This window comes from Orbicella faveolata, unplaced genomic scaffold (genome assembly GCF_042242905.1).
Source record: "Orbicella faveolata isolate gen_17 unplaced genomic scaffold, um_ofav_v1 contig_14, whole genome shotgun sequence".
NCBI lineage: Eukaryota > Metazoa > Cnidaria > Anthozoa > Scleractinia > Merulinidae > Orbicella > Orbicella faveolata.
In genome coordinates this window covers 10790754-10813006 of record NW_028301541.1, presented here as the reverse complement: position 1 = coordinate 10813006, position 22253 = coordinate 10790754, and the positions used below count along the sequence as shown (strand labels likewise).

The 22253-nt window shown below is 39.0% G+C and overlaps 3 protein-coding genes and 1 non-coding gene across 4 annotated transcripts; 1 reads left to right on the top strand and 3 right to left on the bottom strand.

The window, feature by feature from the left end:
• Window positions 1–326: 326 nt before the first annotated feature.
• On the bottom strand, window positions 327–3026 carry LOC110044020 (phospholipid phosphatase 1-like). The gene is made up of 2 exons (XM_020749538.2): window positions 2298–3026; window positions 327–1570 (listed from the first exon to the last, which is right to left on the bottom strand). The coding sequence occupies exons 1-2, from the start codon at window positions 2935–2937 to the stop codon at window positions 1302–1304; spliced, it is 909 nt and encodes a 302-aa protein (XP_020605197.2). The 5' UTR covers window positions 2938–3026; the 3' UTR covers window positions 327–1301.
• A 25-nt stretch (window positions 3027–3051) lies between these two features.
• LOC110044028 (NADH dehydrogenase [ubiquinone] 1 alpha subcomplex subunit 11-like) lies at window positions 3052–7076 on the top strand. The gene is made up of 4 exons (XM_089286586.1): window positions 3052–3228; window positions 4327–4434; window positions 5292–5411; window positions 6680–7076. Exons 1-4 carry the CDS (start codon window positions 3126–3128, stop codon window positions 6793–6795), a joined length of 447 nt encoding a protein of 148 aa, XP_089142712.1. The 5' UTR covers window positions 3052–3125; the 3' UTR covers window positions 6796–7076.
• A 6155-nt stretch (window positions 7077–13231) lies between these two features.
• Window positions 13232–21664, bottom strand: LOC110043656 (hydroxysteroid dehydrogenase-like protein 2). The gene is made up of 9 exons (XM_089286584.1): window positions 21512–21664; window positions 21263–21426; window positions 19195–19363; window positions 17903–17947; window positions 17641–17744; window positions 16213–16314; window positions 15404–15601; window positions 14324–14572; window positions 13232–13815 (listed from the first exon to the last, which is right to left on the bottom strand). Exons 1-9 carry the CDS (start codon window positions 21523–21525, stop codon window positions 13616–13618), a joined length of 1245 nt encoding a protein of 414 aa, XP_089142710.1. The 5' UTR covers window positions 21526–21664; the 3' UTR covers window positions 13232–13615.
• Window positions 16926–17181, bottom strand: LOC149113943 (small nucleolar RNA U85). The gene has a single exon (XR_016206637.1). It is a non-coding gene; the product is annotated as a small nucleolar RNA U85 (small nucleolar RNA).
• Window positions 21665–22253: the final 589 nt, after the last annotated feature.

The window sequence follows — 22253 nt, the reverse complement described above, 5'->3', positions numbered from 1 at the left end:
TTTACACTTCCAACTCACTCTAGCACGATCGCATTTCTCTATCTCGTATTCAGTGAACGTGAAAGTGACTGTCGAGAAGAGCATGCTCTAAAATTATTACAATTTCCCTTCCGTGATTTTCTGGAACTTCATATTGAGGGGAACATTTTTTCCTCTTTGTAAAAGCCATATTAATTATAGTGTGTTGTACAGTGCTTCCCTCTCTTAGGTTTGCTGCTAAAGCTGTCAGTAACTGGACATCTCAAAACTACTGAGTAAAGAAGAAGTGAAATGAAACCCTTCATGAAATAAGGGTTGCTCATACTGCACAAACAAGTGCTATATGGTACATTATTTACCAAATTGTTTATGTATTTATAATATGTCATAAGTTAAATAAATACAAATGCTGACTTCAGCATAGTATTATTATTGCTGATCTTGAAGTATTACTTATATATAAACTAAAAATAGAATGTCTACAGTTCCCTTCTTCTAGACTTAGAATTAACAATAAGATAGAAAGCTCAAGATTCCTATCCCCTGAACAATTTTTGGGTTTTAAGGTTGTGCAAAGGTTTCAAAGTCATTTACACCATCCCGTAATATTCCCAGGAATATCATATTATCCACTAATTTTTCCAATTCTCTTTCCAAAACTTTGGAAAAGAAGAAAATTAATGCTGCCAATATTTAGTGAGGACATACATGTATCCATCCACTGCATACCTCAGCCAAAGCAACTATCATCTCATAGGAATCTCGAGTGAATAATCTGATTGTTTCTAGTATAATTATAACTAAATTTCCTTTAAAATAACAATTTCCAATCATTTCTCAATACAGTATTAAACTTCATACTTCAGTAAAATTGCATAGACTGAATTATTTATTCTTTTCTGAGTTATTTCAACTTTGCAATTGTGCACACACACTCCTCAGTTCATTTAAAAGTTTGAGGTTTCTAAGTGGCATAACAGTCAATTTCTTTTCATTAGACAAGTGTTATTGGGAATTGAATTATCACGAAATATTTTTAAATCTTCATCGAAATATCAAAGAAATCAGAAAATGTTGTAACTATGTGAACACCCTCTGGCCACTGCACTCTCAAATGGCTGATAGAACGGTGGAACCTTGATGTAATGAAGGGCCAGGGGACTGGCAAAATATGTTTGCTATAATGAGGTTTTGGTGTATCGAGGTTTTTTTCCATATATTTCACTATTATAATTATAATAATAATAATTTATAGTGTTTTGTGAAATAAGAAAGGAACTGGTAAAAAGGTCTGTTACATTGTTTGACCATGGTAATCTTCATTAGACTACATTTTCAGAAACTGTTTTACTGTTCCTGTCTCTCTGAAAAATTTGTAGTACACGGTCAGTTATCAGCACAGCAATAAGTACACCCAACAACAGACCTGCAAGGACGTCACTCCAGTGATGCTTGTAATCACTGACACGAGACAGTGAGCACAGGACACCCAGCTGAACCACCAACAGTTGAAGAAAAAACTTGAGAAACTTGCTCTGAGGAAAGTGGATCATGGCTTCCATGTACAAAACTGTGAATGTCACAGCATATGCTGCAATGCAAAAAAAAGAAAAGTTAATAATCATAATTGCACCTTATTTCAAGAAAATTAATAATAAAAATAATAATAATAATATAATAATAATAATAATAATAATAATAATGTGCTGTGTTTCTATTGAGAGTTTCCACAGCCTTTTTGAGTTCTCCCAAACTTCCACTTCTGCAAATTTTTGTGACAAAAAAAAGAAAACAACTTGTTTACTTTGATCATCAAAATGTCAATTCTCTTTGCTCGCAACATCATTACGTCTTCTCAACAGCTTGTGCTAGTTCTGTGTTTCTATCGAGTTTTAGTATACCAGTAAATCTACTTGCATCCTATCATGAATGCTATTCTCTGATTGGCTACGCTACTCACTATCGTGGTGTCTGTGAACAGGATTTAGATAAAGATAAATCCCCCACTAATATTTGAGCAACAAAAACCCTATCTTCATGGAAAAAAGTGTACCAAAGACATCCGTGGTCAAGTGTCAATTGATACCCTCGACACCGAACTATTGACCGGCTGTTGATCAAGTGTCGACAGAGTGTTGATCGATGTCAGTGGAGATGTCAATCAATGATATTGATGGATAGTATCAATCAATACTCGAACGTGGAACTGGATGCCTTTAGTACACATAATCCATCTTCATAAGGCCCACCTCCCTTCCTCTATCATACTACAGAGGTTTCACTTTTACAACTGATCAAAACTTTACTGGAATTAGTACCTGAAAATGAAGCATGTCCTGACGGGAATGACAATCTTCCCTCTCTCAAAAGACTAGGATCACCTGTACAGACATCATCCAAGATGTACGTATGACTACAGTTCATGAACACGAAAGATGGCGCTTTGCAGATTGAGAGAAAGTGAGGCCTTAGCCTTCCCACAGTGTATTTTCCAATATCAGTGACAAAAATCGTGGTGAGGCCTCCAAAAGCAAAGGAAACGAACAAGCTACACAGCCGAACAAGCAGAGAATTCAGCTGCAACGGACCAATCTTGAAGGGCACACCCTCGCAACGTTTTCCAGATCTCTTGTCATTTCGCTCGTTGCACCATTCAGTGACTGAAATGACCAGATAAGCCAACGCGAAGCCAACGGAATACAACACCGACGATGGCACAGTACTGTCTTTATAAGGCTTGTTAATGCTGTCATCGTCACAGTAAAACCCTCGGCGAAATGGAACAGCGACCAGCTTAAATAAGAGGCAAGCCAAACCAACTGCAAGCAAACAGGCAAAGTCAACACCGAGCCAAGTAAACTGGGGTTGCCTTTGTTTAAGTGGTTTTATTTCAGGCATTGTGCACTCAAGTTCTAGTGAGTGGCTATGGTCTTGAGAAGAACGTCTCTCGTTTTCCATGTCACCAGAAATTTAGCTATAAAATTCTGATAAAACTACTAAACTTTTGAAAACTCCTTCAATATTTGTGTGTACATAATTTTTGCGTGGTTACCAAGGTCCTAAGTGACCAGACTTTGCCCGGTTACCCAGTCAAAAGGCCCTCAGTTTCAGAAAGTCCAGGATTTGAACTGTTTTGCGGACGAAAAATGCCTCATCGTCCTAAATTTGACGAACCATGGATGGATGAACTCGACGGTCATGACTGTGTTCAAAAATCTGTCACTCTTGGCGTTAAAGCGGCGATGGTTGGTAAGTACTGTGTTCTGGATGTCTTGTACTGTGTGCATCGAAGGTTGTACAAAAATCCAAGTATTCTTGTACTGTTGTAGAATTTGCTTTTGGCGAGTTAACGATGCACTTCAATAAACTCAGTGTTTAAACTTGCTCATTTACTTTGTGGCGCTAAATGATAAAATTCAACTGTAATGTTTATTTTCTCCAGCTCGCCAAATCATGTTAAAATATTCGCCTGCCAAGCTAAGCTTAAGCTAAGGTTTATAAGTTTTGATAACTATATTGAAACTGCCATATGTAAACTTAGTTGATATCAGAATCAGAGAATATTAAGTTTGAACAAATGAAGCAATCGATTCTCCATATACAGTTGTGTTGAACCACATTTTGTATGTTGGTCATCAATTTCCAATTGGCATCAATGGGTTTGATCATTATAAAATTTGCCAAGACATAATCAGAAAGATAACTGTTGTCTTGTAACCTGTGTCACAGCTGCCCCCCTCCCCTAAAGAAAATCAGAACGAGTATCTCTGCAGGGGCAGATCTAGGGACGAAGGAATGTGATCTTTGCATGAGATAGTTGATGACCTTTGAGACTTCACAGATTAAAAACAGACTATTCTCAGAATAATTGCGTCACCTCCATGAATCTGGCTTTTTAAACTTCAAATTTTTAAATCTAAATCTCACTCACAATTAAAGTGAAACAGGTTTCCATTCTGGTCTTAATGACCAATTCTCAAGATCAAGATATTTATCAGACTGAGTATGACCAATAAAATAAAATAAAATTCAAAGTGCTTAGGCTAACAGTTTACAAACAGTTAAAAGTATTTATTCATACTACCTGAAAAAGAACAGTAAAGGAATTTTTTTCTCATAAACAGCTGAATCGCTTCAATGTGAACCTCTGAAAAAGTTCATGAATTCATGGTGTTTTGAGGTAGAACATGTACATGTAGATAACTTGGAATTTCCAACCTTTTCCATTTAAAAATCAACTCACAGCAATATTTTTTTATAATTTGATGTGCACGATTTTTTTTGACTACAGAAGAGGTAATTGAGCATTAGTGATGAAACTCATTTTACTGTGATTTTGAATTTCAGGAGTTTTTACCGGTGCTGCTTATTCTGCCTTGAAAATCCCTGATCCTGAGCCAACACCACTTATCCTGCAGTCCTTTATTAAGATGAAGAACCACTCTCTCTTTCTTGGTATGCTGACATACACTGTACATGTTCTTGTAATGTTAGTAATGATAATTTTTCACTCAGCACCCTACCCAGGCTATCCCATTCATAAGGCGTAAGATTTTCTTGCAAGTCGTTTTTGCATATCATGCATTCATTATCCCAGAGTGCTTTTCAATTTACAATTTATTGAGTGTCATAAACCAAAACCAAATCAATTAGACTATACAGCCAATCTCAAACCGTAAGGTTAAGTCTGCTTACAAGCCAAGTGGCTCATCAGGCCGGAGCCTATCCCAGTTTCTGTAGCATGAAGCAACTAGGAGTATTTCTACTCCCTCCTGGGTGGGATGCTAGACTATTGCAGGGTTACCCCCAGCATTAAATTTGTCAGTACCCATATATACACCTGGGTGTCTTGCCTAAGAACATGTACATAATGTCCCTTGTCAGGGCTCAAACCCGAACCGCTCAATCCAGAGTCAGATGCACTAACCACGAGGCCACCGTGCCTCCCAATCTCAAAGCACAGAAAAACCAAAACGAAAACCAAAGTAACTGCCTGATAATGTTTGCCTGATAACCATTATTAATAGTGCCCATAGAGTGTCTAGAGCATTTTTATTGTCACCCAATAAAGAAATACACTTCTCCAAGTTTTAGGTATGTGCGTTATCCCAAACTTCAGATATTCATGGAAAGTAAAATGTTGTGCACAAATTTACTGTGCCCAGTATGGAGCGGCCATATAATTTGATATCCCTTGGTGGTACGTCAATTGAGACTTGACAAGAAGCTGGGAGCAGTCAGTGTGATAAATTTATGGCTGGATACAGTTTGTTCAAACCCAAAACTTTTGTTGTTGTTGTTGTTTTTTTCAGGTGGAACGGTAACGGCATTTGCATTAACAACATGCACTGCTGCTTCAATAAGAGAAACGGATGACCCAACAAACTGGGCAATAGGTGGTGCTGCAAGTGCAGTGTTTATGGGACTGGCTAGTAAGTTGCCTCTGCAATCTCATGCTAGTGGTATAATGTTAAGACAGTGTAGTGTATACAGTTTCTGAACATCTAGTACATCTAAAACACTAATCAGGGCTTTCATTAAGTTTGAATTCACCTGTAGCCTTGATCTTCACAGCCGTAGCAAACTTGCTACTTTATGGGTAAACTGTATCAACTACAGGCCAGTTCACCTGTAACATCAAGGGTCCATCAAACATACTCAGCTGTAATTAACAGCCCTGCTAATTCTTTTAGCACCATGCTTTGTTCACTGTTGTTAAAATGCATCTACAGAGTACATGTACATTTATAGGTATGCAGAAAAATAAAGCATTTGATAGAGAAGCAGAAAAGCAGAGATAAAGCTGTAAACACTGATTTCAGTTCCTCTCCAAGAAGGGAGTTTGGGAGAGGAGCGCGGGCTCTTTTCTGAAACAGCAGCTGGTAATCAAGCCTATTAGAAAAAGTGTCAAACTCATTCAAACAGGCACTTAGTTCAACTACTTTAAAATCGCCCTGCCCCAACCCCACACCCCTTCAGTCCTGCTTCTAAGACTCGGATTTACTGAAGGAAAAAATGTTCCCACGTTGCCCTATACAGCCAATCTTTCCTTAACGTATGGTCCTCACAGAAGAGTGTACTTCAAAATGTAATAGGCAGTGAATTATGTCTTATCAGAGGAACACTCTTGTAATGTACCCTTCATTAGAGTTGATTCTTGTCAGCTCATTTGCAAATGTTTATTTTACAATATTTCCCTTGAATAGCAGTTATAGAGGGTCGCACAGGGGTGGGGGGTCTCTGGCACGGTTCACGAACGGAAAAAATAAAGGATCACAGACATAAAAAATTCGTTTTCCCGAATCACGAAAATAAGCAAGTAAGATCCTTTTTTAATGACCTGTTCTTACACTAGAAAGAGTGTTTGAAGAAAGCAAAATAGCGTTAAGGCTCCATATTGCAAAGCCGGTCACTCTCGATAGACGACTCTAACCATTCGGAGGACTTGCGTCTCAAAATCATGTAGAATAGAGTGGTAAAATCACGAATATCGGTTAATAATTCAGGTTCTTCACGGGTCACGCAAAACCTTCAGGTCACGGATCACGAAGAATAATTTCCTAAATTCAAGTTTCACTTAAAATAAAATCAGCTAATCACGCATCACGTGAATACCCCTGTACGAACCTCATTATAATAGTCAGTGGTATGTCTGAATTAATTTAGTTCATGTGTGTTTTTCCTCTTGTTTCGTTTCTAGGAAGTAGCTGGGGTATAGGGTGTATTATGACACCAATTCTGGCCGGTGCAGGAGCATTAGCTAAGTACAGTGGTGTGTACAAACATCCTTTCCCAACTGACAGAATGTACAGTTGATGAGCTATCCGGCATGACTTCATTGATCCTCTGACACAGTGTGGCACGAGTTTTGAGAATTGTTGTAAATAAAAGTTTGTTGTTGGTTGATCCTGAAGTTTAAAAAATTGTGTTGTTAAAAATCAAGAGGTAAAACACTGTCACGTTCAAGTAAGTAATGTCAGGAAGTTTCTTCAGTCTCATGATTTTGTAAACAAGGCCACCAGATTAAGAAATACTGTTCACAACGAGTTGCAGAATTTGTTAACTGTGGAAGAATAAAGAAATGTGACACTTTTCAATACCTTGAAGCATTGAAGCCTCGTGGAAAAAACTTTTGTGAATGATAACGGCGTTCGGAGCATGGGTATGGAAGTTATCCTGGACTGTCTTCTCCTGTTCAACTCCAATGTAGAGCGGGAAGGAGAGAGTCCTTCGACTGGACATGAAGGAGATGAAGGGTAACAGACTTCATCGCCCATGTAGGCCTTATTCTTAAGGTAGCTCATCTAAGCTATCTTCTGACATGGTACCCAGTTCCTCCGAGGATACTGCTTCCACGCTCGTTGTGTGATACATACTCGGTGAATGTTTTCGTGCAGGATACAAAGTCGCATAAAAACTGCTTAATAAGCTGTTATTTTTTAGACCCTCCTGGGATTTTCGAAACCAGGATCGAGTGATCTAAAAATGTATATAACTTGAGATGGATTTAACAAATAAAGAAGCCTAAGCCATGTACTACACTGTGATAAAACACGACGGGCATTTGAGAACACGAGGGAAATGTAGAAAACAAGAGCCGCAGGCGAGTGTTTTCTCCATTTCCCGAGTTTTCTCAAATGTCTGAAGTGTTTTATCACAGTGTAATACACTGGTTAGGCCTCTACATTTGCTTTGTGATATAAATTTTACACGCCGCGAGTAGAAACAACATAGCACACAGATCGACAAACTGACGCAATTTAATACCACTAAACTGCTACATCCCTCGTCTTCAAGACTTTCTGCTGCTTTGCAGAGAACTCCATCACAGATTTCTTCAAAGAAATGTTTTTCGCCATCCCTAACAAAAATGTTGACCATAGTTAATGTAGCGAAAAACCATGCAACATGCTTTTTCTCTGTTTTATACTCTGATAAAACATGGGTTTTTGACAAATCAGACCGTGCACAGGGTCCTATCTATATTTTAATACCTTAGAAATAAGGCTCGTCATCATCCATGTTCTCTCCCGTCAGTTTGCGTAAAATTCAACTTTTTTTTCACCGAAAACAAAAATTAGGGGGGCTGAACATAAACTAATTAGTATTTATTTTTCCAGTCAAAATGAATTACTCGAAGATACACGGATAATTTAACAAGAATAACTTCCTTATCAAATCTTAAGATTCTTAGTAAAACTCCGCTTTCGGCTAAACACTAAGGACACTCGAACCATGAACTCTTGATATTTTAATTGTTGCCCTTTTTGCTGATTGTAGAATGAGGGTTCTTCATATCAACAAACGTATTAGCATGTTTAATTTTAAACTAAAAATGGTGATCTTTTACATTATACGAAGAGCTCTCGTCAACCTTTGGTCAACAAGAAAAAAACGCCACCAAAAAAGATTTATCAAGTGTTCATTGCTTGAGTATCTTTACTGCAAAAAGTCTGAAGTCTTGACCATAACATGTTTGATGTGTTTCGAATCTTGAAAGTGCACTGGAGCATGCCACATTTCGAAAATCTAAAATCTTCAAACTTCGAGAGCTTGATTTGTTGTTATTGCAAGGAAAGTAGTTATAGAAATCGTTCTTGAAAAAATCAACTGGCCGCCAATCCACTGACCTGGAACAAAGCGTGACTTCAACCTGTAATAGGTGATAATTACTCAACATAATTGGGCCAACAAACTGGTGTTATTCAGTTTTTAACTTACTGGCTAGCCAGGACATTTTATTTTACTGTAACAGTAAAACCTTATGAAGAGAAGAAAATTCAATCTTTTCCTTCGAGGTTGGAGTAAATTATATGTAAATAAAAACTGAAGATCAAATTGAACCACGCAGAGAGATTATTGCTTGCATGTTTGGGTGTGTCAAGTACCTGCTGAACCCAACAAGTGACAGGTGTCAAACTTAATTGATCTTAAACGAACATAATTACACTATGAGGTCACGCTTTGGGGGAGAAATCTACAAGGAAGATTGTTTCTCGCCTCATGGAACTCTGCTTGACCCGGCACGGCCACTCACTGAACAAAAATCTGCCTGCATGCTCGTCGCCCAACAGGGTCTTTTATTGTAGTACGGTTCCCATCAGAAGTCTGATTCCGAGGGAGAATACAAATATGGCTTCGGTTGTATCTGTTATTGTGGGGCTTATTATCATGGCTTGCGCTTTTGCTGGGTTGATTGTGGCTGCTGACGAATGTACTAGGCATCCCTGAGCTCTGTGATACAAAAGATTATCTACTGCTGCACTGTGCAATAACTCCAATGTTTGGACTGGTGCTGTTTTATAGAAAACTGACGAACTTGATCGAAACCAATGAACTTACGTACTACCCGCTGTTGAATAGAGCTGAAATGATTGTGAAAAGACAAGTTAATTAACAACAACAACCGACTGAAAACGTTTCAATCAGTGCTGATACAATTCTTTCGTAAAGTTAATTATAAAGGACACACACAGACTCTTGCCTTGTCTATGACAACTACAAAAGACATCTTTCACTCTGTGTATAACCGACTTGCGAGGAACGCTGGAAAATGGTCTCCTTTCTACGGACTGGCCTTGATATGTCGAATGTTTCTGACTGTGCGTTAACAGAACAATTTTTACGTCTGACACTGCTCTAACCAAGACTTATCTTAGCAAGAAATTCTAAGAAACAATCTACGGACTAAGCGTAACTTGCGACTGTACAGCGAACTAAACAGTGTGTAGGTGGAGGTCTCCAAGTATTTAGATTGTTCTAATTATAAGTAATTTTCTAACGCATATTTTGTAGCATAAAAACTAGAATGATTGAACTGGGCTGAAAAAAATAAATAGCTATCATACCTTTTCGACAACTGTTTATATCGACTTTAACTATACAGTAAGAAATAAATCAGAATGATTGGACTGGGCTGACAAAAATGAATAACTACCATACCTTTTCAACAACTGTTTACGTCGATTTTTATTATATATTCAGTTAGTACGCGTGCTGTGATTGGTATATTACGTACTCCCCTAAAATTTAAATCTGTTTTTGTTGCCAAAATGTTTCGTGATTTATCGCCAAGTGTTCTTAACTTTTAGAACAAGTAAAAGTTTAAAACCTTCTTTTACTTCTGAAATTGTGTGTTAAAACCTGCTATCGACTTGAGAGTCGCTTAACAACGATTTCAAATTGACTTGTTTTGCTTTCGAGGTGCGTCAGAAATTTGAAGCCGTTCTGTGCGAATAGAAATCGTTTCCGAACCAGCCAGACACTCAGTAGAGATATCACAAATATCTTACCAACCTCGTTTTCTCGCATGTCCGTACTGTAAGTTACGGATACTCGTTTTTCCCCCCTTCGATTTACGGCCCGCGCGCTTCGCGTTTGGGCCATAAATCGATGGGGAAAAAATTCGGTCTGTAACTTACAATGCGGCCCTCGAACTCGGTTAGCAAGTAGTCTAGTATCTTAACTCCGCCTCCTTGTTCAGAAAACGGTACAGAATTATCAGGGGTATCTTTTTCTTTAGCTAACCGACTAGTCACGGGAAATTAAAAGAAAACCTCACGTGTTACCACATACACGCCGCTGCAATGACAGACAGAAACTAGGACGATTTTCCGCAAGTGTACGTAGTCTCCCGTCCATGTAGTGATCGTGACCGACTGACGGTAATGGTGTCATGCAATCCTCATCCGCTAACGAGTATAGATTGCGTGAAGGTCTTAATTACCGCATAGTAAGTAGCAAACTAAAAGTAACCCAGGCCTCTGAGCCCTCAATTGTAAGTCCTCGATCACTTTAGTTCATTTCGTTTATCATGGCACAAAGAACTTTTATCCACTGTATTTCTTAGTAATAAGCTAGTGGGGATGAAGCGTGGATGGGGTCGCATTTTCACGACTGGATTGACTTCACTGGGGTTACATTTTCAATGGAGTTCCTAGACTGGGGTCGCACAGTTTCGGGATTTTGGGGGTGAAATTCAAGCTAGTAGGGATTTAAAAATGGGAAGATTAAGGGTGATGAATTTCTTACCCCTCTACATGCAGTTTAACAAATGTGTCACTTCATTTTAGGATGATCCACAATGGTCGACAAGTCCTTAGGACACTGCCTTTGAATGAATAAATTAATGAATGAAAGACTTCATTTAAGTGTCAAAGGGTAGGCAAAGGTAAAGCCTGCATACGAGCCAAGTGGCCCATCAGACCGGAGCTTATCCCGGTTTCTGTAGCATGAAGCGACTAGGAGTATTTCTACTTCCCCCTGGATGGGATGCTAATCCACGGTACCCATTTATACACCTGGGTCGGGGTAGGCAATGTGAGAGTAAAGTGTCTTGCCCAGGTGTCAAAGGGTATTTAGCTTTAAAAAAACTTGGGGACACTATTTACACATTAAAACTATATCTTAGCCACATAAAATTACCTTTATTTACACTGATTTAATTCGGGAAAACTTTATTAAATAAATAAATAAATAAGTACGTGAACTTAGCATGATATAAGAACTTAAAAGCTATCAAATATATATAAAATGTAAACTTTATAGCGGCTTAGCAGCATATGTCACATTTGTTACAATTATCTGTTACGAGTGTTAGGTCTTTGCTCTTAACACTATTCTTATAACTCTTAACATTACGCTTCTTCGACCATTATGGCCTAATTTGTTCCAAAGATGGGGCCCAAACAATCGTAAGGAATGTTCTCCATAATGCACTGTGCGAAAACCTGGAATATTAAAATCAGCGTTCCTGAGATTATATCGTTTCGGGGCAGTATTGAATAGTTCTGTTATATACGTGGGCACAAGTCCGTAATTACTTTGTACAAGAAACTGGCGATGTTTTGTATAACCGTTGTTGGCACAGACTTTGTAGACCTGCTCTTGTTAGTAGCTCACTGTAGGTCTCCGATTTAGATTTAAAGACTGCCCTGAGTGCACGCTCTTGAATTCTTCAAGTTCCCTTTTCTTCTTATCGGAGGATTGGTAAAAGTGCTATACAATATTACAATATGTTAGGTGGGGCAAAATATTAGACCTGTACAGCTGTAACTTTGCAGACCATGGGATTAAATTACCTAGTCTCAGTAAGAACCCAACCTTACAGCTCGTTTTCTTGCAAATATTACTTGTAGTTTGACGATCTGTTTCTTCTACGCTCAAGAAAGGACCGCAAAAGATTCAGTGATATTTCGAAAAGTCGTATACTTAACATTAGCGGTGCAGGGTGCAGCGAATTAAAAGCTTTGCTCATATCGGTGATTAGTATCACCCAACTAGTGGACTAATGCAAGTCCTGCATTTTGATTGGCTACGCTACTAGAGGACTATTAGTAATAGTCCTCGAGTAGCGAAATTGGCGTAATCGAGCGTGACGCTTTCTTTCGTTTTATTCCCAGATAAATATTTCTTCAACTTGCATTTGCTAACTTTATCATTGCCTTTTCTGTCCGACTAGCCGGGTGATACTAAAACAATTAGACCCTTCGCCCTCAAGGGCCACGGGTCTAATTGTTAAATAGAACAGTCACGTACTCTTTATTATCCGCAGCCATTTTCCAGTTTCGCAGCTGTCTCTCTGTAGGCAGACATTTTCTGGTGTAGATGTGGATTCATGATTTTCGTGAATTTTGGGGTCGACGCGAAAAAAAATGAAGATCATTACGGGGTCGATTTGGGAATCATTTTAGGGTTGGGGATCATTTCGGGGACCATACAGTGCTCCCCCTCCCGGGTGTGGAACGCTTCCACGGCCGCCTTATTAGTGGTGTTCCAAAATTTGAATATGAAATGTTTACATACCAAAAAAAAAAAAAACATTTACCAGAGAAAAGAAATTTCATTGTTTGCAAATACCTGCATTGATGACATGATGGCACGTGAAAATGCTCTATAGTGAGGGCTGGAGAAAGTCTTACATACCTGTTCTAACTTAAAAGGCCCGACAAGCCTCGAGATCGATTGCAAATTTCTCGCTTTTCAAATTTACCTTTGTGAAAAGTGGCGATAAGGAATAGAAGTACTGAACAACCAAATTCATTCGTTTTCCTTCGCAGAGTTCCCTCTGCGTTGCAGTTCAAGTGGGGTCATTCAAGTGGTGGTTTGCATTTCTCATACCTGCAAAAGCCCCGCCTCATCCCGCCAGAAGAGTAGTCTGGGGTAATGCCGGTGCAAGAGAGGTTGCCTTGTAGAGAACAAGAGAACAAAACAAGAGGACAAAACAACAGCCGTAATTAATCAGCAATTTCCATTACCATTTTCAGTAGAGCTTTAATAACTTGTCTTCATAGAAATGAAGTCCCAATTTCACAATAACGTTTCCTAACGTTACATGTCAAGTTCAGCGTCCTCTTTGTGTTCAAAAAAATTTCAATGACCAAGTTCTATCTTCCCTATACCATCTCATAAACTGACGCGAAAAGTGATGTGCAATGCACGGCGATGAATTAAATTCTTACACTTTAGCAGATCACCTTTGAAAGAATATAAACGACAGACGAAAGTATGTTCATCTTAAAAATATATATACCTAAAGAAGAATCTTCTGAAGTTCTTCCAATATTTTGCAATCACGATTTCCGACTTTGCGTGACACTTAAGGTCACAAGAGAGGAGTCACGCATTCTCGTGTTGGTTATAGTTTGGATTTCATCTGTCCCATGAGCTTCTCCAGTTTCATAGCCACCATCATGTCGCCTTTAATCTTGAGCTTTCCTGCCATGAATGCCTGAGTTGGATTCAACTGACCCTTGAACAACGCCACAAAATCATCCGAGTCCAAAGTCATGGTACAGCTAGCTCCACCCCCCGGATAAGAACCACTGCCGCTGCTTCCTGTTGAGAACACAAAAAACATGAACACGTTATGCTCCGACGAACATTATCACGATGGGGTCACGAGCAACGCAATTTTACTCATAATTTGAGGCAAACAATGGAACTAAAACTCGCTGGAATCGCTTTGAAACAGCCCTAAAACGCTACGGAAACACAACTAGCACACAGGAAAATCGACGTTCTTATCGACGATTTCTTTTCTATGTTTCGAACTGTTAAATACTATCGCCACACATATCTACACTGTGTTTAGTCTGTCCTAAGACAGGTTTATTTTCGCCACCCTCTTGCGTTCGGACTTTTTCAAATCCCCTACGGTCAATACTTTTGCTTGCGATTTCGATGAACTCAAGAGAAGTAGAGTCTGTGGACAGACTTGCTGTGTTACGCAACTACAAAGCTACAATAGGTTGACCTGTTGGATGACAAGGAAAGCTCTAGTCCACAATGGTTGTTTGTAAATCACATTGTATAGCAACCGAAGCGTTGGAGAATCGTTTTTTACCTGAATTGTTCTTGAGATCAAGATACCACACTCCAGGCTCTTTCCCTTCCAAATGAAATTCGAAAACTCCATTGACGCTCTTAACGAGTTCTTCATTACAAAGGCTTTTGATCGTGTCGAACAATCCTGCAACTCCCTCTACCTGACTCCCTTGAGCGGCACTCTCCGTGCTCTTCTTGTGTGCGCCGATCATCTCTTGAGCAGACGAGTCCTCGACGTCCAAGAAAAAGTCTGGTATGAGTTTGCTTCCTGTGGATGTAACGCATACAGCTCGTGTCACTCATGTGATTTAACGTGATGCATTGCGTGACTACGTGCAAATAACCTGTGATCAGCGGTTCTTTTCGTTGGGATAGGGTAGGATCAACCACTCTCTTTAACACAGTCAAAAAACAATCACGGTTTGCAATTTGACTACCCGTAACGACGAACCCCCTCACTTTGCAAGAGGTGGTTGCAATAAGAACTGGCGGCCGCTTCTTTGCGTTTTCGAAGTGCCTCTGAAGAGGATTTAGATAAAGTTTCGAACGACTAGTAGATTTGTATTGAAACAATTAGATTATTCGCTCTCAGTTTCTATGCGTGATAATTGACTCGGGCTGCGCCTTCGTCAACTATCGCGCGATAGAAATCTCGAGCTAATAATCTTATTGTTAAATAGAAACATGATTTTAAACCAATCAGCACACATAATTTCTTTGGGCTATTTTCTAATTGCTATTACAGAACCCCAAGTAAAGGACCCTGCTCTAGACTAAATTATTTAATATAAACAGGCCTCTTTTCCGATAAAATTAACTATACACTACTCTAGACCAAAATGTCTGATTTCTATACCCTATCCCAGAATAAACTGCCTGAAAACCATACCCTTCACAGCGGCACACACCCACATAGCTTATAAATATATGAGATAAATGGGAGTAACCCCCCCCCCCCTTCAAAAAAAAGATGTAAAAAGGCTTGGGACGTCCAGATCAGTTACCCATTATGACTATCCTCTTACACCACTCCACCTCCCTTCATTTCTGCCCAGCTCATTTCTGCCCAGCTCAGACCCCATCGCTGAGTCAAGCATACCTGGGACACAAGAATACTGCTCAAAGTCAGTCACTCCTACTTCCTTGAGGACATCCTCATCAATAAGAAATTCCCCTGTCCTGGCCCGACTGTCCCGTGTCATTACAACATACGCAGCATCAGCCATGATTTGATCTGTACGGCTGGAAGCCAGAGCTTCTTTTCCTCCAAGCATCTCCATCGCAGCTGTAGCAATAGCTACATGTATTGAATCAAACAATCCATGCATTTAATCCCAGGATTAATGATTTTTGTCACCTTTCTCTTTAGGTGAGCTGTATAAACTATGATGTGCTGGCCTAAAAGTAGTTCTCACTAGTCCCTCCAAAATTTTCTTGCAAGCATAATTGGTTACAATACACTGTGCTTCTGTAATTTGAATGTACTTAACTGTCACTTGCGTGTTGGGCAAGCAAAGGGCAGAATCCACTAGTAGGATAGCAAAATACACAAGCCCTGCAGGGCTATCAGACAAGGGTTATCAGACTTGACTTTCTTTGCATGCTGGAAATAATATACAATTGCTAGGTATTCTGATGATTGAGTTTGGTTACATTTTTTGAGTCTGTGTGAGAAAGTGGGTGGGTAGTGCATTTCTTTGTTTGTTGAGGGCATTCATTTGTTTGTTTGTCCTTTTTAACATTTATGCAAGCTCAGGGATCTAAAAAAAAAAAAGATGACAAACGTTCTAGTCCATATAGAGATGAGGCTTGAGCTCCAGACTCCAAAGCTACAAAGTACCAGGCTAATCGTCAAACAGAAAGATATATAAGTACACAGATTGTAAGCAAGTAAGTGAAGTATCCTACCTGTTTTGGGCCACAGGGCATTAACTGCAATTCCATCATCCTTGAATTCTTCTGCCATACCAAGGACACACATGGACATTCCATATTTGGCCATAGTGTATGCTAAAAACAAGCCAGTTACATGGTCAGGGTGCAAAGAAAAGCAATTTTCAAGCTCGGCTTAAGGGTATACTGTACCTGGGATATTCTATCCCAAAAGCCATTCTCACTTAGTCTAGCTCCTTAAAAAATTCTTAATGACATGATTGTTAATTAAGAATTTTAATTTTAACCATTTAAAAAATTTTTAATAGTTATAACTTTCTACAGGGCGACTTTCCATGAAATTATCAAGTGCACTTTACATCATAATAATAAAAACTAATCCCAAAACTATAAAAAGATGTAAATTTACAAGGGTTGCTAAAAAATACAAAACATGTTAAAACAGATAAAAATTTAATTTAAAAAGATAATTACAATAATCTACCTCTTACTAACAGTACTTCAGTCTGTAATGTGAATTTCTGCTAAGATTTTCCACACACAAAAAACCCTTTACTTGGCTGGCCATTGGGCAGGCAAATGACAGAATGCACTAACCCAAATGCAAAATCCACTAGCCCCAGGCCATTGGACACAACTTTCCTTGCACATTGATGGTGCATTTGAGCCACAAAATTATGCAGCTGATTGGCACCATAATACTTAACACATATACCAGTAATACCACCAGCCATCAGATTACTAAAGACTGCATCAGTTCAAATTGCTGTATCCACCATTATTACAGAGTGCCTGTTCTCTAGACACTTGTCGTGAATATTGGGCGGATATTTCTCTTGGTTTGATTTTACAATGGGTACCCACAGGAGAGAGTAACCACCAAGATTTCAAACCATAATAACATAAAAACTCTGGTTCAAATTCCTTCTCAGAATGAAGGCATCTGATTAAAGTCAGCAATAACCACAAGCATCATCACTTGGCTGGTGTGACTACCGTTAAGATTGATAAAGCATTGGTAGCTTTTTACAAGGCAAATCAGAGGCAATCAGACCGCATAGAGTGTACTTATAAGCAATAAGAGTGCATTGACAATCCAAACTGTATTATTTACACTTGCCCTGCACACTTAAAGCTACATCACTTTGAGCTATGTCACAGTGCCTTATGCATCTTGAAAAGTTAAGACTAAATTTTTCAAGTTTGTTGTTTGTAATCCATGGTAATTATTTTTATCTTAAACCATCCTTGCTCCTTTTTGGTTTATTATCTCTTTGGTGTTTTTCTCTCCTAGCAAACTACTCTTTTAAGGTTTCCTTCAATTTAAAGATAATTTTGCATGTGGCCAAAATAACTCAAGATACCCTGACTAAGCTCTGATCTTTAAAACATATTGATGCCAAAACTTTATTAGGAAGAAAATAATAATATTTGGTAACCTACCTACATGGCTCTTGAACCAAAGGGGTTTCATGCTTAAAGGTGGACTAATGTTTAAGATGTGCGAGTTCTTTCCATTCTTCAGATATGGAATACAGGCTTGAGAGCTGACAAATAGAAATGAAAAACCCAGTCAGAGATAAATGCTACAAAACTAATACTACAATGTCCCTTTGAAAATTGACAGTATTTCTCTGGTGTACTCATAAATGACCAACTAGCTCAACTACATGTATACACTTAATTTTAAGTACAGGAAACTTACCACAAATATGTGCCTCGAGCATTGATACTATTCATGAGGTCATATCTGGAATAGAAATAACAGAAAAGTAGCAGAAATTATCTTATGAGTCACATATAGCACTCTGACAGTAGTGGACAAGAGTTTGTACAAGTTCAGCCAGACATGGATATTATTAATTAATACACTTCCACGTAGTTGTGCTCAAACCTCCAGTAAAGGCCACTGCCATACAGCGGGTAACCTCCGACCATACCCTCCCTCCTTATATATATTTAAAAAACTGCCTGAATGCAGGTTATACAGTGGGCAAAGACATGACTGTAACCTTCTAATAGTTATACACTTCCCTACATGTAAAAAGACCTCAAAAAAAAAAAAAAAAAAACAGGGACTAATTTTCCACAGTGGCCATTTGAGAGAGGTTCAACCATAATTCATTGATAGCCACAGTAAGTTTATAAGGGTCAATTACCAATAATTGACCTGCACTTAAGGAAGTGCAAGAGTTGCTTAAGGCACAGTTCTAGCTCCATGCATGTTCTCCAAACTTCCCAGGTGCATCATAACTCAGCGACACACAGCTAAACCAGGAATCAATGGTTTTGTATAGGCATTGCCAATGGAAATGCAATGCAGAGTTACCTTTGCTCATGCCACAAGCATGCATTGCTGTATTATGATTTACACTTGCACACATTGAGTTTGATAGCATGGTTTTGCCAGCTATGTGTGGCTAATAAAATGCTCTGACAGTACACTGTAGTGCTCATAAAGCTGGGAATAAGCATGATAGAAGGATGAGGCACATAGAATGGTTTACACCTCAGGAACAGCAGCCTGAGTGAACTGAAACTTCCAGGATACCAGTTGTCAGTAAATAATATAATTTAATGTTCAGTGATACTGATACAAATGAGTACTAGACTACGAGTTAATGAGCGAAGTAACATGATCCAGTTTTTCTTTCCCTCTGAGATTTTATTGGTCACATTGCATGCAGTAATACGATGTACATTATTTCGTATTATAAAATTATACTGCTAAAAAATTGAAAACTTTCATTTAAGATAATGTGCACAATAATTTAAAAGATCACTAATTATTAACATCTCTGTTGTAAAGGTGGGATAAAAAATGCTGAGAATTATATACACAATGCAAAACTAGGAACATTACACAACATCACTTCAGCTACAAATGTGCAATTTTATATTATGTATATATATTTATGACACAAGACAAGACTCATGGAGCTCATAACGACTTTGTACTAAAAGCAGAACTGTTATTGACTACAATCAAAATCCCACCTTTTCATTGGTGTTTCTAGTGTTCCTGTTAAGCTTATGGCACTAGCATTGTTAACAAGTATATCGATCCCACCAAATGTCTTCACAGCCTTTTGCACTGCCTCGGTTACAGCACCTTCATCACGAATGTCCACTGCACAGGGAAGACACTTTCCACCAGCCTCTTCAACTATTTATAAGCACAAAAATTCAAAAGAACAATTACAGCACTGTCTTGTTTTCTCCCTACAACAGTTGTACTAGTTGAGTTACATGTACCTAGTAGAAAAAACACACGACATGGACCAAATTAAGAGGTTTCCTAAACATTAATAATGCCAATAATGGAAATACTGAACACTCATTTGAAATGTGTATGGTGTAGGTCAATTTGTTCTTTAGGTTAGAATGATTTCAATCTAGATTACAGCTGTAATTTGTTTCAACCTAGATTAATTTTTTGAAACTAGTTTTTCCCCCCTTTTTGGAAGGTTCTTAACAAGAATTAAATCCACACCACCCACACCCCTCAGTTTCTAACCCTACCCTACCCTGGCAGGGTATCATATCAACCCCCCAACTTAACCTAACCCTAACACTAACCCCTCACATCATTGCCCCACACCTGATTTCTGACTTTGAAGTTCACTGTTACCCTCAAAATGTTATAATCACCGTCAAATGTTATACTAGACCGTACAAGCAATCGTTACAAAGTTACTCAAATTTGTTGACAGTCTAATTTGGTCCCAGACTCCCCCTTCCTCCCCCTAGGTTGCAATCGTTCTGACATAAAGAACAAATTCACCTACAACATATACACAATTACATACACATTTGTGAAAGCACAGTTGTTTCCCTTGTTGTTATTTGTAATTTGTTTTCTGTTTTAATAACTCTTAACACTTCACCAGTATTTGGAACTTGTCATCTACAGTTGTACTTCTTTGAGAGGGGGGATCCCTGGATGTTATGTAGAGGAATAAGCAACTGAGGGAACTTTGAAACAAATTTGACCCCTTGACAATTTGACAATTGCTTTTATAATCTTTAGCATTATTATCATTTGCACTAAGGGTTAGGAAGCCTTTGCTGCTTTACGAACTTTGATGAAAACTCACCCTTCACCCTTTGCTGCATCATTGTGCAGTTCAGGCCCCAGACTGGATAACGTTATCTAGTGGCTAAGTGTTAACAAAACAAACCAGACTATCTGCTGGATAGTGATTTATCTGGTGGATAGCATTATCCACCTTTTGAGCAAACCAGGCCAGGAAAACATCCATATCAACCAGGGAAAGTCATGGGAAATTTAATGGCGATTGTGGTTCTCAAAAGGTTAAAAAAGGAAGTAAATAAGCTGGAAATGGGGGAAGCAAACCATAAAAGAAATGAGCTTGCAATAAAATTCAAAAGTTTCATATTGTAAGGTGCTCTCTAATTGGTTGTGTTGCTCACATTCACCAGAAGAATCATATGCTGCTGGTACACAAAAGGCAATGGAACGGGGAACAATCAAAAGACCTGCAAAATTATGCTGGTAGGTTATGGCTCAACTTCCTCCTCTCCACTTTTCTCATAGCCCTAACACTTGTTTCTGATAAGTTCCAACTGAGGCTGAGTTTACCTGACACTTGGTACGGGAGCGCTGGTGCACGGACACCAGCACAAAATAGTTTTGCGCTCAGACACTGGTGCTCCAAGTAGCCAAGTACCATTTAGTGCCCGAGTACAAGATCAAGACCTTGAAACCGGGCGCAGGCACTGTGCCCAAATTCTGGTGTGGGCACAAGGGAACAAAAGCTGTGTTAACATTAGTGCTCAGCGAGACCAAGTTAGTCTGAACATAGTCGTATTAACACAGCCAGCTGTGCAGGAAAAAATTTCTCCTCTCCAGGAAGTCGATGACAAGTTCATATTAACTGGTTTCGGCGGCATGCATGAAGTTACTAGGAACTTTGATCTCCCACAGTCACGACGCACATTGAAGTCACATCAACTAGCGCAAGTCATTCATGAACATTCGAAGTCTTACAGTATACATTAGAGCTTGTGGTCTAGTTTCCTCAAAGCTAAACGTTAATTTTACCTTCTTTCGCTGCAGTGTATATAGTTCCTGGTAGTTTAGGATGAGGTTCGGTGGTTTTAGCGGCAATAACAATGTTCGCACCATCTCTGGCCGCTTTTAGTGCAATGGCTTTCCCAATTCCACGGCTTGCGCCGGTTATAAAAATCGTTTTACCGGCTAATTTTCTAAAATAAACAAACAGATTAGGGATGAATGAACTTAAACTGGGAAAAAAGTTGAACAGAAGTATATAAATAGTCCAATTCTTACCCCGTGTTCAACATTTTCCAGGGGAGTAAAGCAGCAAGCGCGTAGAGTGACGCCTCCGATACTTTTGGCCAGCACTTCCACAGAGAGGCAGATGGTACGTAGTGTAAGATCCGTAGTGTTTTCCTAGCTCCTTGGCCTAAATACTTCGTCGCGGTCAGTCGTTTGTTTTACGAATAATCTAAACTGAGACAAGACAATTAAATGAAGACGGGCAGAGATTTCAAGATTGAAAGCGCAGAATTTTGAAAACAAACAAACAGAAAACAAACTGAGACATTCATGTTCACGGACAAGCTTTCACTATGAAAAAATAATAAAAAGTTACCCCCAGTTTTCTTCAATATTGCATATGGCTCAGGGGAAAAAATGCAAGTCAGTCTAAAACATACAGTCTTTGTCACCAACACTCAATAAGCCCCCGACCTGGAACTTGTTTCAGGGCTACCATGGGAAGAGGGGAAACCATGCAACAGCACGCGCATGACAACATAAGTCCAAGGTAATTGCACAAGTTACAAGAATATGGGTGTTCGAACTAAAAGCAAAACAAGGGGAACATATCACTGAACATTACAAACCAAGAAAACAAGCGTGTAACAATTAAACCGAGCGAAAGGAACAGTACTGCATAAGCCCGGCATCTGCGAAGCTAAGCAACCTCGACAAAAACATCACTGAATAGTAAAAAACGTAGTAAAGCGTGCAACCAAAAATGGCACTGAACAAACCCGATGTTTGTGAG